The 17,951-nt window shown below is 41.2% G+C and overlaps 1 protein-coding gene across 3 annotated transcripts in view; it reads left to right on the top strand.

Annotated features, from left to right (window-relative positions):
- cadpsa (Ca2+-dependent activator protein for secretion a) overlaps positions 1–17,951 on the top strand; it is a 628,699-nt gene that overhangs the window by 597,423 nt on the left and 13,325 nt on the right. For all 3 annotated transcript variants that reach the window (XM_060835662.1, XM_060835661.1, XM_060835663.1), the window contains one exon: positions 8,140–8,244. In XM_060835662.1, the coding sequence (XP_060691645.1) occupies positions 8,140–8,244 (105 nt within the window). The remainder of the gene's footprint in view (positions 1–8,139; positions 8,245–17,951) is intronic.

Raw genomic sequence — 17,951 nt, 5'->3', positions numbered from 1 at the left:
TTGTCTAGGTCTTTATACAAATGGACACAGGCTACTTGAGTATCTGTAGTAAATGGCACTGAATATTGTGCAATTGTCAGCAAACATTCCCACTTCTGACTTTATGATGGAGTGGAGGTCACTCCTGAAAGTGATTAAGCCGAGGGCACTGTGCGGAACTCCTGTAGAGATGAACTGGATCTGAGATGACTGATATCCAACAACCACAACCATCTTCCCGTGTGCTAGGGGTGGAGACTCAGCACCTTTCCACTTGTAGTCTTATTAAGTCAAGGGCAGGAATAGTTTTTCTGTGAGCAAAATTGCTGGAGAAACTCAACAGGTCTGTCAGCAAAATCAATATTTTAGATCCAGTGATCCCGCCTTAGAATTTCTGGTTTTGTTTCAGAGTTCCAGCATCCGCAGTTTTTTTTTGTTTCTTGCATGGCCTTTCTGTGATGACTTGTGGGTTGGCTTTTCTGCTCATCATCAACTTGAGGCCATTATGTAGCCAATTAATGCTCAAGCATAAAGCTTAACCCACTGTTGCTGGTATTTACCTAGTAGCAAGTAGACGAGCCACGATACTGGAATCCTAAATAACATACGTTTACCTCTGGACTTCCAGAGGAAGACTCTTCTTTCAAGGCCTTCAGTATCTGATCAAGTGACTTGGTATTAGGAAGGTGGGGCCTGCTGACAGCCATTTGCCTTGCCCTTGCCGCTGAGCACTCTCCACAATGACCCCATTCTGTTGAAACTTGCCTGTGGTCTGGACCATAGAACGTGGATAATGAGACAAGAGGACTTAGGAGGAAGAGATGCCCATTCGTCATCCCAAGCCTGCTCTGCCATTTGATAACATTGTGGCCGATCTAGTTGTGGTCTCAATTCCACCATGACCTCCATTCCTTCAACATTCATCAATGGCTTATACTGTGTCACAAAGGTAATAGGAATATAAGACTTCAGAGCAATAGTTGGCCATTTGCACTTTCATACCTGCTGCAGAATTTGATACAATCATCTGATTGTAGCTTCAACCCCACTTTCTTGCCATTGACCCTTGATTCCTTCTCTGTCAAAAATCTATCAAGCACTGCCTTGAATAAATTCAATGATTTCTTTTAGGTTAAAAACAAGTTTATTATTTATCTTTACTTCCTGCAGTGATCACGATTTATAGCTCTAATAGTTAAGTGTAATAAAACAGTAAACAAAAGTGACCATCTTGAGGTTTAAAAGAACTAGACACTATGCTTATTGAAAAGTTATTCCAGCCACCTTAAATTTCATTGCATTGTGTAAAAATGTTCTCATTACAATTGCACGTTACTCCATCAGAACATGTCATATTGAAATTAAATATTATACCGCAATTGGGTCACAAAGACAGAAGCAAGGGTAAGCATATTTTTGAGTCATACCACCCTTTGAAAATCGACAGCCTTGGGTGGGTGCATTGCTGACAGCAGCCACTGCTCCTGCTCGTGCTGCTGACCAATGCACATCTCAGGCCGAGGTTTCTATCCTCAGGGCCCTTGATCCCAAGGAAAGTCTGCAGCTGCTCAATTAAGTGCTTGACTCGCACTTAAATCAGTGGGCTTTCCAAAAAGCTGATACAGGCTCCTGCTGGCACTTCAGACCACTGTCACATTCATTAGATACCACCATTAAATATGGAGTTCTAAAGAAGGGTCACTGGATCCAAAACATTAACTCTGATTTCTCTCCACAGATGTTATCAGACCTGCTGAGCTTTTTCTGCAATTTTGGTTTTTGTTTCTGATTTCCAGCATCCACAATTCTTTCTGTTTTTATCCACCATTTAAATATCTTTCTCCAAGGAATGACTACTTGCAGTTTTCTTTCTGCAAAAAACACATGCTAAATCAAAATGGGCCAAACTTAGGGGTTTGTGAATAATTCTGATAGTTATACTTGTACAATTTAATGTTCTCTAGTTATAGATAACTCAGCAAAAATAGAATATAAATAGGCTAGTTATTGGGTGCAAAATTAGATAATGATCCTATTTTGATACAGACTAAGTATTGGTCTAAAAGCAAAACACTTGATACTGGAAGTGTGGCAATATCAGTTGAGAAAGAAACAGAATTAACTTCTTAGGTCAATGACTTACATCAATACTGGTAAAAGTTAGAAATATAATATGATTTAAACAAGTGAAAAGAGGGAGGAAAAGAGCAAAAGGAAAGGTGTGTGATAGGCTGGACGACAGATGGATGAGTTAACACAATTGGTGGGGCAAGGCCAAAGGGTGTTGTAATGGGACAAGGAAAGAAACATAAGGATTGTCTAGATGATGTGTGAATGGCAGTATGACGAGCAGCTGCTGACTAAAATTACAAATAAGATCAAACCAAAAGCTGCAAAAGAATCAAAATCCAAGCAGAGATTATAGTCTGAAATTGCCAGACTTAGTGTTGTGCCCCGAAACCTAGAAAGTTCCTAAGTGAAAGATGAGCTGCTGTCCTGTAAATGTCACTGAACACTGCAGAGCTTGAAGTATCAGTGTCTCAAAGAAAGGTGGAGTATCAAACAACCATCATCTGGATGCTCAGAGTCACACTTGTGGGTTAAATGTAGATGGCACACAAAACTTTGCTCTCAGCAGTGTAGATCACGGTGCCCATTTGGCTCAGTTTGTTATAATAGAGTGTTTAATGCCAGGGTGCATGTTCACTCTCTGCAGTGACCGTCCTAGTTCTTGAGACCTGACTTCCCATTGTGGCATCATTGCATAATGATGTGTAGAGATCCGTGATTAGTAACTATCAGATAACAAGGATGCTATGTCAAAAGAAAGAATGCAAAGCAGAATGCATTGCAACAGTTGAATATATTACAATATGAGGTTTTTAATAATTCATGAGATTTGGGCTTTATTGTCCATCTCTAGTTGCCCTGGTGAACTACTACAGTCCATTTTGTGTCAGTACATCCACAGTTGTGTTCGAGATTAAGTTTCAGGATTTTGACCCAGCAACACTGAATGAACAGCAAAATATTTCCAAGTAAGGATGGTGAGTAGCTTGGAGGGGAAGGTGCAGGTGGTGATATTCCTGTGTATCTGCTGCCCTTGTCCTTCCATTGGTAGTGGCCACAGGTTTGGAAGATGATGTCAAAAGAGTGTTGGTGAGTTGTAGCACTGTATCTTGTGGATGAAACATACCACTGCCACTGTGCATCAGTCGTGGAAGGTGTGAGGTTTGGGTGGTGCCAGTCAAGCAGGTTGCTTTTCCTAAAAGATGTCAAGCTTCTTGTGTTTTTGGAGCTACACTCATCCAGGCAAGTACTGAAGTGAGGAGGGGAATGGGTCTGTGTGGGTTACTCTATGGAGGGATCGGTGTGGATTTATTGGGCCAAAGGGCCTGCTACGATACTGTAGGATTCTATGATTCCCTACTTGTGCCTGTAGATGGTGGCCTGGCTTTGGTGAGTAAAGATATAAGTAATTTGCATGATTCCTAGCTCTGATCTGTAAAGTATGTACATAGCTAGTCTAGTTCAGTTTCTAGTCAATGGTAATCCCCAGTGTGTCAACAGTGGGGGATTCAGTGTTGTATTGCCATTGCTTGCAAAGAATGAATGGCTAAATTCTTTCATATTGTAAGCGGTCATTGCCTGGCACTTAAGTGCCACAGATTTAATTGATACTTGTCAGCCTAAGCCTGGATATTGTTCAGTCCTTGTTACATTTGGACATGGACTACTTCAGTAAATAAGAAGTTGCAAGTAGTACAGCATGTTATGTAATTATTAGTGAACGTCCCCACTTCAGACCTTGTGATGGGTGGGAGGTCACTTACGAAGCCGCTGAAGATGGTTTGGCCTAGGATGTTACCTTGAAGAACTCATGTTGAGATTTCTTGAAACCAAGGTGACTGACCACCAACAACCACAATTATTTTCCTTTGTGCCAGGTTTACTCTAACCCTTGATTCCCTTTGACTTTAGTTTGGTTCGGACTCGTTAATGCCACACTCAGTCAAATGCATTCTTGTTGTTGAATGCAGTTACTATCCCCTTTGGAGTTTTCCATGCTTGAATCAATGTCATGAAAAACTTAATGGCCCTGACAAAACCCAAACTGAATGTTAGTGAGCAGATTATTGTGTTTCACAACGCATGCTACTTGACAGCACTGCCGATCATATTTTCCACTTCAGGGCAGGAAATGGCACTGACATACAGTAGTCATCAATATGGGTATCCTTACAGCACCTTTTTTCATTTTGAAGCATTAGTTGAAGAGGATTTTTTTCAATGTGAGAACCAGGTAAGCCAGGCAGAGGTTACTGATTCATGGATTGGTACTGGTTGTCGTCCATATATGGAAGAAGTAGAGAACTTTCAGAACTTCCTGTTAGGGGATCAAGATGTAGAGAGATTGGCCTCCATATTGAAGATAAGGTGACTAGGGCCAGAAAGGTGAAAACTATTAAAGCAACAAAGGATATTTGGAAAATTCACAAGTGTAGACAGGAAATAATGAGAATTCCATTCAATAACCAATATAACAGGCTGAAACTATTGGTCTACCAGGATAGTGTTTGTCAGTCTTTGGAAAGAAACAGAAAAGTCCAGATTGTTCGATGTAACAAAAATGATTTTTCTGTGTGGAAAGCAAATGCTTGTCATTGGATGAATTCTGGCAAAAAAATCTTTTTAGTCAAACCCCTGCAGCAGAACCGAACATATCAGAATTTCTGAGTTGTTGCACAAAAAAGTGCCAAAGCCCCATTTTTATATTTATGGAGTGTTCAGGTTTCAAAGGTTATAGGCCATGTGGAGAAGATCTTTAGAGGTTTTAGTGACAAACGTGATGACAATGGCTTGATGCTCGGTGGTGGGGTCATGGGCCAAGTTAAATTAGGAAGAAGTGTCAGACAATTAGCAACTGGCCTCTTGAAGAAAGAGGTTGGTTCTCCAGCACTGCATTGTCAGGAGAGTGGATCTCAATGTTGAGTTTAGATTGAAGACAATGTAGTGCAGCAAAGTCATAGGAAAACAGATTAGAGTGAGTAGCGGGAGCAGAGAAATTTAGACAGCAGTTCTTAATGAACAGATCTGGAGAAGGTAAGAAGCCTAAAGGATGGATCCCGGTTGAGTGCAAATGCTGAAGAACAAGATGTGAAGGCAAAGACCTGGAAGTAAAGTTTAATGTTGTCACAGGAAATAATCCCTATCTTGAAAAGTGATGTGGGGGAGCTGTGTTGGACTTGGGCGGACAACGTATGACACTGTATTTGCATGACACTATAATCTTGCGCTTTAAATTCTGTGTCTTATGATCCTGCTTCACAATTTCCTGATGAAGGAGCAGTGCTCCGAAAGCTAGTGCTTCCAAATATACCTTTTGGACTATAACCTTGTGATGTGTGATTTTTAACCTTCTCTTGGAACCTGAGGCCAATTGAAGTTGAAATCCAGACCACATTTAAGTTAGACTGGTGTGCTAGGCAGAAGTGGGTACTGCAGATGCTGGAGATAGAGTCAAGATTAGAGTGGTGCTGGAAAAGCATAGCAAGTCAGCCAGCATCCGAGGAGCAGGAAAATTGATATTTCGGCAAAAAGCCCTTTATCAGGATTTCCAGAGATTGGGTATCTCTGGCTGCAACGACACAGCGCAAAAAGGCAAGGCAATGCTGTACTCATCCAGGTAGATTCAAAGTGAATGAGCATTGTGAGAGTGAGTGAAAAGCCCAGAGATGCAGCCCAGTCCAATCCATGAACTGGGTGCGTGTCACTGTTGCAAGGTGTCCTTGCTGCAGCATTACAATGATAGTTGGAAGTGCAGAAGTATACTAATTGTGGGTCAGAAATGTGTCATTCAGGTTTTTAGAGTCTGGCAAGTATCAGATGCCAATGTCTGTGGATGTGAATGTATGTGACCAATGCCAATGGAGCATGCTTTTAAATGTTGGTGCCCCGTTTCAAACTCTGAGGTCATTTGGAGCAAATGGCAAATTGAATCCACCAGGTGCTCACTCTGGTTTCCTATCTGGGTTTTCCTGATGTCTAGTTTATTTGATGAGTTTGATATGATGGAAGAATAAATATTATGAAGTGAGTTGTGATGTTAACATGGTGTTTAACAGTAAATAATGAGTGTCAGTTGACATCTCCGCTTGTGAAAAGCATAAAAGATAGCGCAAATTGATCCCAGCATCGAAATAGGCTTCACCAGATTTCTCATCTGATCCGGCCACAAATCTCACCATAATCCACGTCACTCAGACCTCTATAAGATTCCACCCTTTGGGTTAGAGTTCGATGTCAGGACTTGATGACCAAGAAAGATACCTTCACATCACATCCAAGCCGATTAGTTATGAGCCTGAAAATCCTTCCAACATACACAATTAACAGGCTGTAGATTAGGAGAGAGTCCTGGTCATATAATCAATCATCACTACCCATAGCTTCATGCATGGAAAAGTATGTGTTGCCACAGTAGTTTGGATTCTCTGAATGATCTATAACTCACCACCACCAAAACACTATAGAAAGTAAACACATTGTGAAAGTATCTCAGAAAGCACAATTTATTGTACTCATTGTATTTCAGCAGAAATAATATTTAAGTAATACTACAGTATTCCTAATCAAGCAGCACTTGAATGTTAGATAATTGCTAATGCAGTCCTATTTACTATCTTTGGAGCTAAATGATACAAGATGAATCACAATATGATGTTCAGAGAAGTCACAATAGTTTCATTGCAATCAATTACAAGTTGGGTCTGATTGTTCCTAACCTGAAACCAGCTGCATTGATGTAAAGTCACTACAATGGCACAGCATTGCCGTATTGTCAGATATATTGACATGTGATTGTCACTATTTATTTGTCATCTTTAAGCATATATCAAATAAATACTGTAGCATAGAAGCAGAAAATTTCAGTTCTGTTAGTCTTATAATTGTGCCTAATTAGAATTCATTGTGGGAAACTAACTATTGCAGAAAAACATTTCCCTGCGTCCAGCTTCTCCACAGACCGCGAATGCAGACATGAAAAACCTGCTATCTTTTGTGGACATAGCAAGATGACACAACTGGAATTTCATTCGGAAATGTTCTACCATTGGAGTGATCATGTTCACAAACAACAGGGTTAATATTCGAATGAGCAGGTATAAGAAGATCAACTGAAACTGTTCTTCATCTGATAGCACGGTGTTGCAGTTCCATTGAAGCAGTTTTTTTTACCTCACTGAGGTGCCCATTCTTCATGTGTGAAGCCATAATTTAAATGCCAGCAGCATTTGAATTTGGAAGGCGATAACAAACTTGATCCTGTCCTTGCCTAATACCCACAGATTTCCAACATTGATACTGGGCAGAAGCCAGGATCTGAGACTCTAGCAGACTGTTTTCCCTGGCCTCTCAAAGGATGATTAGGCCAATTGGTATCACTCCCACCATCATCCCCAGATAAGTGCCTCTAATTCTGCACAGAAAAGGAAATTAAATGTGGAATGTTCATGGTTTAATTTACTGTCAGTGTACTGATCCTTGGTGGAGACAATATCACAGTATTTGAAAATACGGCATGCGTAAATCTGGGATACTGAGGTCATGCAATACTGTAATTTGTTCCATTTTACAGTAGAATACAACTAGAATAGTTGGTATAATCTGAATCTGTAATTGTGTCCTTCAGGCAATTAACATCACCTTTTTTTAAAGTAAAAGATGATATGATCATTATCGTATTGTGGTTTATAGGACTTCTAAGTTGGCTGCCATGACTTACATTATAATAGTGGTTACACTTCAACACTGTAAAGGAGTTCAGAATGTCTTGAGGTTGCAAAAGGTGTTATATTAACACAAGTACTTCCCGTTTTCAAAGTAACAACAGAGCTGGAGTCATTTATGTGATTGTAACATATGAATACAAATTTTGCCACAGCAAAATTACTACAAAAATTGCAATGAGGTTTGTGCCAATACTTGTTACAACCTAACTTATTTTGTTCAAAATGCGCTGTGCCCATAATGGCACCCCTAATCATTGCATTCATTCATTCATTTCAAGCATTGAATATTGAGTCTCCATAAACATATATTTCAATACTAAGCAACTTTAATTCTTATGCTGGAGAGTGTCACATTTTTCTTTTTCAGCAATGGTACACAAGTTCCATGAATGTGATCTGCACCTGGCTAACAGATCGTATGGATCTACAGCTTCACATCTACCAGCTAAAAATCCTCATCAGACTTGTCAAGGTGAGAAAACCTTTTTGATAAAATTAACAAATTAAGTATCTGATTTTTATGATACTGAATATATAATTAGAGAACCATGCCTCGGGGTGAAACTTTCCCATTTTGGGTTAAATATGGGATGAGTTTGTCAGGTGGCAACTAACTCCCACCACCAAAGAAAAGCTTATCACCCACAAATCATCTCAGTAAGAGTTAATGAGAAAGTGGGGACAGATTTCTTAGCAAATCACTGGGCTCAACATTGACATCCCAGGTCTCCAGAAGCTGTTGACCAATTGGAGGCTGGCAGCTTCTGCATCCTCAAGTTCACCAAACTAGGCCTCCTCCTCCTCAGAGGATCCAAGAAAAAGAGGGAAAATCTTCTTTATCTTATTAACACAGGCTGGTAGTCACTTGAAGCGATGGAGTAGTGTAAAGCAAAGGCAAGAAGGTGACTTTCAAAAGCCAAGCCCTTGCCTCCAACCATCCCTCTAACTACCTCTAATTTGGACTGATTGGAGGCCCACTCCAACCTGGCAGCAGGTCATCGTGATTTCCTTCTTTGTTGCTCACCAGAGAAGCAGGTGATCATAGAGTTAGTGGGTTGAGGCCCTTAAGTGGCCATTAATTGACCTTACTTAACAGTAGGCTGAGAAGATCATTCGTGGACCTTCTTACCTAGCATTCTCACCACCTCCAAGGAGATGGATAGTGTCATTCGATTCAAATAGTAACGACAAAGAAGGATTAAAAATAAGTATGGTAAAAGTCCCAAAGGACCACAGGACTAGGGCTGCTCTCTGCACTCATGGTGGTTTAACCTGGGCGTCGCCATGCCTCAAGCATGTGGCAAGGTTGAGAAGACAGGTCCTTCATGGTAACTTCAGCCCGCACAGAAATTTAACCCATGCATTTCATGTTAATCTGCATTTTAACCAGCCATCTGAGCTACCTGACCCCCTCATCACCACAATTATAGCACAATTCGGCCATAAACTAATTTTAATTTTAACTGTTCTAATTTTTTCATTAAAGGTAAATATGAAAAGGTAGTATCCCGTTATATTAGTGATTGCAGTAACTATGGGCTCAATTTCTCATATTGTGATAATTTATGTCACTTGATATTTTTGTACTTACAGAACCTATTAATCCTGTAACACTCCTTTAGGTGGTATACTTTGAGTGAGTTTCAATATTCTTGAAACACAAATTAGATTCTTATTACTGACTATGGGCAAGCAATATTGGTGCTTCTAAATAAAATTGAAGTAATCATATGCAGTTCCCTTAGTTATTCATGAGAAAGTTAGCATGTAACTGAGTAACACAAACCAGAAGGTCTCAGATTTGATTTGCAATATGTACTGACAGAGTTATCTGAACTCAGTTGGAATGACAGTAGGGGTGCTACAGTTAACTTCAGTATCCCCAAGCAAAGATTCGTAAGATGATACAGAATAGAGGAATGATTCAGCCCATCAGAGTTGTACTGACATTTTGAAAGAGTTGTGTAATTAGTTCTGCTCTCCAGTCCTACCTTCTTAATGCTAAATTTGTTTTGCAATGCCACTATATATCTGGTTCTTTTCTCTCAAAGTTTCTTTAGAATCTTCTTCAAACATTCTTTCAACCAATCTCAATCTTAATGATTGGCAACATTAAACTTAATCTCTTATTGGATTCTTTTTCCACATTTCCAAATGGGCCAATATTTTCCAGATCCAGAAAGAAACCATACATCTTTAAAAGTGCAATATAAACCAGATGTCTGTCCTATTTCCAACAGATCCAAATCTTGCTGATGGGCAAGGGTAAGATCGTAAATCATTTAGATAGGAAATCCAAACTTAGCAGGATCAGTCCAACTGAACTGAGCAGAGTTCAAATGGGCCCTACTTTGGCTGGTCCAAACCCTTTAACCCACAGTGCAAGAGTCGCTGATGGAATAGATATAAATGTACCTGTATGGTTGGTAATGTCACAGCCTGAAGATTTTATTAAGAGCCTCACTGGTTATGCTTCAAATGAAAATACAGGTTGCTGCTGTCAGTTATTGCTTTTTTTTTCAAAATAAAGTCCTCTAATAGACCACTTTGGCAGGTGGACATCAGAATAAAAGTTAGCATATGGCCAAGTAACTTCAGTCAATGGTATTGTTCATTCAAATCAATTATAGTGTCATTATGAAAGTTTGGCTGACTTTCAAGCAGTACTATCTCTCCGAGGGGTTTTCAGTTCACAGTATGACAGCTTAAAGAGAAAATTATATAATTGACTTTCCTTGATGTGGCTAATAAAGATAAATTTGTTTTTTTTTTAAGAGATGAAATCACACAAGAAAATTCAAAAGCTTTGAATCATTTTTAATGAATGAAAGGTTTCTTTTCATGGTCGTGTGTGGGATGAGAGCCCTATTTGGGTTGTTCGTAGTTTATTTTGTCTCATCAATTAGTTTTTGAGGTCTGCTTCTAGTGGATGTTGGGTAAGTGACTATGGTGGTGGCATAGATGGTGTGCAGAGCTATGTTTTTCTTGCTGGGTCATGAAGTGTCATTGAGCTGATATGGCAAATATGAGGGATCATGAGATAGATGGGGTCATGAGTTAGCATGGAGGGTATGTGGAGTCGTCATGGCTAGTTTGGATGGGAGAACTAGTTGCCTGTTAACTTCTAAATGAAAGTCCTGGAAAACCAAAATAGATCTTCAATCCAGCCTGCCCGGCATTCACCCATCCCCACATCCGTCCATTCTGAGCTTCCAGGGTCACCAGGTCTGACTCTCTGCTGCAACGATAACCTCCCTCCTGAAGTAAGAATCAGGAATTTCAGGGTATATTAACTGAGGAAAGTTGAGGAAAAGGGGACATTTTCCAACTCAAGCAACCTATCTCAACTGCCAAAATCTGGCCATATAGATAATAGAAGGTCAACAAAGATGACGCAAACTTGGAAGAATTGTAACTATGTGAAGGACAATGTGGTACAAGTTAGTGGTGGATGGATACATGGCAGATGAGGTTCAATCCAGAGAAATGTGAGAGGGTGCACTTTGGTAGTAAGGACATTGGAAGACAACAGATAATAAAGGGTACAATTCTAAAGGGGGACCTGGGGATAAGGTACCAAACAAATAGGACGCCATAGTCTGTGGTGGCAAGAGAGCTGGTAAATGATCATGTTTAGGCTAGTCAACTTGGGCGGGAGATATCAGATCCATTGGGGGTCCAGAGGAGCAGTGTCAGGTTTAGGTTGCAATGGGTTCCAAGGCAGGATGGCAGGGATGTTTATCCTGGTGGGAGAACATTGTGTGTCTGTGTCTGGAGTGTGTACAGTGAGTCTCAATGGCTGGGAGGAGACAGAGGGCCAGGGGTGGGATCAGATCTGGCAGCAGGGGACAGAGAAGCTTCAGGTGTTGTGGCAAGTGGCCAGGATAATAGATGCAGTATTGATTGGACAAAGACACTGTCTCATGCTCCAAAGTTAAATTCTGAATCCCAGTACCTGACTTGCATTCACACTCTACTGCCCCTGATCACGGAGCAGATTTGATGTGATTAATGTAAGGGGTGTGACTGTCTCCTGAAACAAGATGCCCTGGTACCTCTCCCCTCCAACTCAAGTTGTGGAGTGTAAAGGGTCTTTGGGGAAGAGATGTAGTTGAGCATGCTTGAGATACGTTGTGAAGTTAGTTTCATTATTACACAGGAGTAACTAATTGAATAACTGCATTGGAATCCTCTCAGCTCTCTGATTTCAATCTTGGGGGAGGTTGAGAGGAGTGTGCAGCAGGTCAGCATTATCTGGGAAGCAGACAGGCTGGGCGGATCAGAGTGAGAAGGGCAGCAACAGTGGGAGATCAAACCAGGAGCAGAGAGCCCCTTCAGTCTGTTCCTACCCATCAGAGCCAAAGTGTAGTGTCACAGGAAAGCATGTAGCTGATTGGTGTATATGTCTGCCATGCCTCCTCTGATATGTCTAGTGGTTTAAGTTAGGAGACATTATTACAACTAAAGAGTACTGTTAACAAATTCACTTTTAAACTATTTAACATCCAAAGTAATTAAATAAATAGAATAGGGATGGCTGTGTGGGTGTTGTTTTGTGATCCACAGTGACCACATGTGCATCAAGTTTTGGCTACTTGAGGAACTTCGGATCAGAGTTATTGAACTGGATTCCCAGCTATAAACACTGAGATACTTCAAGGAGGTGAGAGATACCAGGACATCCTGTTTCAGGAGACAATCACACCCCTTCCATTAATCACATCAAATTTGGTCCATGATCAAGGACAGCAGAGTGTGAATGCAGGTCAGGTATTGGGATCCAGAATTTAGCTTTGCACCATGAGCCAGTGTCCTTGTCCAATCAGTACAAAATTACTGCTCCTGATGATGTTCGTTATCTGGTGCCAAGGTTCAGGACATCTCTACTGGCTGGAGAGGAATGTGGAATGGGAGGGGAAGGATCCAATTGACATGGTCCATTAGGTACCGATGGTGTAGATTCTGCTGAAGAATTCAGTTAAAAAGCAGAATCTCAAAGTTAATAATGTCCAATTTGGGGTAGGATCAATAAGGTTAAAGAAGTAGATGTGTGGCTCAAAGATTAGTGTGGGAGGGAATGCAATCCAGCTCATGGAACACTGACACCAGAACTGGCAAAGAGGGCAGTTTGTTTGGAGCAGGCTTCATTTGAACCATGCTGAGACCAGTGTCTTGGTGATTCACATAATGAGGATTGCAGTTAGGGGTTTAAATTAATTAGTGGGTGGGAAGGGTTCAACTGAAGGGAAATTTTAAAAGTCAAAAAGAAGCAAGACAGCAGAAGTGTGGATAGTCATGAGGTGGACAATAGCCCAAGTCACAGAGATGTACAGCATGGAAACAGACCCTTCGGTCCAACCCATCCATGCCGACCAGATATCCCAACCCAATCTCGTCCCACCTGCCAGCACCTGACCCATATCCCTCCAAACCCTTCCTATTCATATACCATCCAAATGCCTCTTAAATGTTGCAATTGTACCAGCCTCCACCACTTCCTCTGGCAGCTCATTCCTTACACTTACTATCCTCTGCATGAAAAAGTTGCACCTTAGGCCTCTTTTATATCTTTCCCCTCTCACTCTAAACCTATGCCCTCTAGTTCTGGACTTCCCGATCCCTGGGAAAAGACTTTGTCTTTTTATCCTATCCATGCCCCTCATAATTTTGTAAACCTCTATATGGTTACCCCTCAGTCTCCGATGCTCCAGGGAAAACAGCCCCAGCCTGTTCAGCCTCTCCCTATAGCTCAAATCCTCCAACCCTGGCAACATCTTTGTAAACCTTTTCTGAACCCTTTCAAGTTTCACAACATCTTTCCAATAGGAAGGAGACCAGAATTGCACGCAATATTCCAACAATGGCCTAACAAGTGTTCTGTCAGCCGCACATGACCTCCCAACTCCTGTACTCAATACTCTGACCAATAAAAGAAAGCATACCAAATGCCTTCTTCACTATTCCTACCTACCTGCGACTCCACTTTCAAGGAGCTATGAACCTCCAAGGTCTCTTTGTTCAGCAACACTCCCTAGGACTTTACCATTAAGTATATAAGTCCTGCTAAGGTTTGCTTTCCCAAAATGCAGCACCTCGCATTTATCTGAATTAAACTCCATCTGCCACTTCTCAGCCCATTGGCCCATCTGGTCCGGATCCTGTTGTAATCTGGGGTAACCCTCTTCACTGTCCACTACACCTCCAATTTTTATGTCATCTGCAAACTTACTAACTGTACCTCTTACGCTCGCATCCAAATCATTTATGTAAATGACAAAAAGTAGAGGACCCAGCACCGATCCTTGTGGCACTCCACTGGTCACAGGCCTTCAGTCTGAAAAACAACCCTCCACCACCACCCTCTGTCTTCTACCTTTGAGCCAGTTCTGTATCCAAATGGCTAGTTCTCCCTGTATTCCATGAGATCCAACCTTGCTAATCAGTATCCCATGGGGAACCTTGTCGAATGCCTTACTGAAGTCCATATAGATCACATCTACTGCTCTGCCCTCATCAATCCTCTTTGTTACTTCTTCAAAAAACTCAATCAAGTTTGTGAGACATGATTTCTCACGCACAAAGCCATGTTGACTATCCCGAATCAGTCCTTGCCTTTCCAAATACATGTACATCCTGTCCCTCAGGATTCCCTCCAACAACTTGCCCACCACCGAGGTCAGGCTCACTGGTCTATAGTTCCCTGGCTTGTCTTTACCGCCTTTCTTAAACAGTGGCACCACGTTTGCCAACCTCTAGTCTTCCGGCACCTCACCTGTGACTGTCGATGATACAAATATCTCAGCAAGAGGCCCAGCAATCACTTCTCTAGCTTCCCACAGAATTCTCAGGTACACCTGATCAGGTCCTGGGGATTTATCCACTTTTACCCGTTTCAAGACATCCAACACTTCCTCCCCTGTAATCTGGACATTTTGCAAAATGTCACCATCTATTTCCCTATCTTCCATATCCTTTTCCACAGTAAATACTGATGCAAAATATTCATTTAGTATCTCCTCCATTTTCTGTGGCTCCACACAAAGGCCACCTTGCTGATCTTTGAGGGGCCCTATTCTGTCCCTAGTTACCCTTTTGTCCTCAATATATTTGTAAAAACCCTTTGGATTCTCCTTAATTCTATTTGCCAAAGCTATCTCATGTCCCTTTTTTGTATTCCTGATTTCTGGAGATACAACAGAGATTCCGGCAGAAAATACAGCATATGCAACAGAGTGCAGTAGAAATTAGAACCAGAGCAAGTAATAATGGTGCAAAGACAAAACTTAAGGCTCTTTATCTGAATATATGTAACATTTGCAACAAAATAGGTGAGTTAACAGCACACATTGAAATAAATGAATTTGACTTTCTAGCCACTACAGAGATGTGGGTACACGGTGACCAAGTCTGGAACTCAATATTCAATTGAATTTAACATTCTAGAAGAATAGGGAAAAAGGAAAATCATAGCAATATTAATAAAGGAAGGTATCAGTGTAGTGAGGAGTACTGATACAGGTGTAATAGACCGTAATGCCAAATCAGTTTAAAGAACAGCTAAGAGAGGATGTCCCGGATAGAAGTTGTCTTTAGGCCCCTGAACTGAATTTCCTGGCTGTAAGACAAATTATAAATCAGTAAATAATGGAAGTGTGTAAAAAGACCACTACGGTTGTTATTGGTGAACGTAATCGCTATTTTGACTGGACAAATCAGAAGGACAGTGGTAAAGTGGAAGATGAATTTGTAGAGCAGAGCAGAGAGAGGGAGACACCAAGAGGATATATTGAGGCCCAGGATCAGAGACCCAGCACTTCAGCTTCAACACAGCAGCAAGAGAATCTATTGAGAGAAGGGTTCTACTTTAGCAGCTGCAGCTTCAGGGGACTGCTGACTGAGAAAGCAAATCCAACCATGATAACCCTGGGGAGTGGCAGGCTGCATATATTGTTATTTTAAAATGTGATTTTTTAGAAGAAGGGATTATCTGAGAAACTGCCGGAATAAATGAAAGTCTGGACCAAGACCATAAAATAATATAAATAAGCAAAGTATGGTAAGGAAAGTAAAGTTAGCATAAGGGAGGTAAGTGTACAGTATTCCTGTCTTTTTTGAAAAAGACAGGAACTAAGGTGTTTAAGAGAATTCATAGAAGCAGAGTTTGCACCTATGGTACATGGCAAATAATGGATGCTTCAGCTGTCCTGGTGACCACATGTTCAGGAAGTATGTCCAGCTGAAGTAACTGCATTTCAGAGCTGGAGCTGCAGTGGAATTTATTGTGGAGTATCTACAATGTCATGGATAACATGTTCACACTGCAGAAGCAGACTGAATAGGCAGAAAGAGCAAGCAAAGTGGAGGAAAGCAGGTCATGTAGGATACTGTTAGGGGAGGTGATTATGCACATGAAAGTGATGAAAGTCAACTACATGGCCACATGGGTGGAACTGCTACACAAGAGGGTAGGAAATTCAGTTGTAAAGGGAGCAGACAGGAGTGTCTGCGGCCAGGGTGAAATGTTACCTCCCTGGTGCCAGGGTCAAGATTCATTGATGGCTGTAGGACATAGTGAAGGGGAGGGCAAAAAGAGATCATGGTATATACCAACAACACAGGTAGAAGAAAGAATTAAGTCCTGCAAGTGAATTTTAGGAAGCTAGGAATTTGATTAAAAAACTAGGCCCAAAAGTAGTGATCTTTGGATTACTTCTGGTGCCACATTATAATGAGTACAAAAATGGAAGGTCAGTGCAGATGAATCTGTGGCTGGAGAGATGGTGCAAGTGGGAGAGCTTTAGATTTTGGGACCATTTTTGAGGACAGTGGGACCTGTACAAGTCATATACGTTTCACATGAACCAGAAAGGTATATGAGTGCTGCTGGGGAGGGTTTAAACTAACTTGATGGGCTGGGGGAGGTGCATGGCCAGAATTAGCAGAGACAGCAAGTGAGAGAGACATTATAGACCTGTTAAGGCACAAGGGAATTTGGCACGGTTCAATGACATTTATTTTAAAGCAAGGAGTCTGACAAGCAAGATGGATGAGTCAAGAGCACAAATTAAAACACTGAGGTATGATGCAATTTCTATAACTGAGACATGGTTGCGAGAGGGCCAGGATTGGCAGCTCATTATTCCAGGTGAGTCAAGGAAGGAGATGAAAGAGGAGGGAGTGCCATAATATTGATCAGAGAATTAATTATAGCAGTAAGAAGGGATGACATCTTAGATTCAAGCTTGTTATGGAAAAGGAATGTTATGGAAATGTGTCTAAATCAAAGTTCAAAACTGAGGGAAGGCCAATTTTAATAAGATCAGGTATGATTTGGTCAGAGTGGACTTGGAGGAGATACTTCTAGGTAAATTTGTGTCAGAACTGTGGGAGATATTCAATAAGGAAATGGAAGAATGCCGGCTTAATATATTCCACTGATGAAAATGAACCCTGGATATCCAGGGATATACAGGGTTAGATAGAGTAAAAGGGGTGCTTATGGCAGGTATCCAGAGCTCAAAAAAGCAAACACCGTAGAGGAGTATTGAATATGTAAGGACAAATTAAAAAGGAAATTAGAAAAGCAAAAAGGGAGGAAAATGCCAAGTTATTTTACAAGTATATTAAGGGTAAAGGGATAACTAGGCAAAGAGTAGGGCATATTAAGTCTACAGTGGTCATTTTTGTATGGAGTCCAAAGATATAGATAGGGTTCTGATTGAATACTTAGAGTTGGTGTTCACTGGTTAAAGGGCAATGTTGATATAGAAATCACAGAGAAGGACTGTGATGTAATTAAATAAATAAGCATAGACAGAGAGGAGGTTCTAAATGGTCTGGCAGGCTTAAAGTAAATAGGTTGACAGGGTCAGTTGAAATGTATCACAGGCTGTTCAATGATGCAATGGAGGAAATATCAAGGGCATTGGCAATAATTTCAAATCCTCACTGGCCATAGACAGGTGCCTGAGGGCTTGAGGTCAGCCAATGTGATACCATTACTCAAGAAAGGAGAATGGGACAAACCAAGACACTACAGGCCTGTTGAACTCACCTGCTCGTTGCATGCTGCCTGACCTGCTGTGCTTTTCCAGTCCCACACTTTTCAACTCTGATCTCTCGCACCTGCAGTCCTCACTTTCTGTACATGCTAGTCAGTCTAACTTCAATGGTGGAGAA

The sequence above is a fragment of the Hemiscyllium ocellatum genome, chromosome 14 (assembly GCF_020745735.1).
Source record: "Hemiscyllium ocellatum isolate sHemOce1 chromosome 14, sHemOce1.pat.X.cur, whole genome shotgun sequence".
Taxonomy (NCBI): domain Eukaryota; kingdom Metazoa; phylum Chordata; class Chondrichthyes; order Orectolobiformes; family Hemiscylliidae; genus Hemiscyllium; species Hemiscyllium ocellatum.
This window is presented reverse-complemented; position numbering and strand designations above follow the sequence as displayed.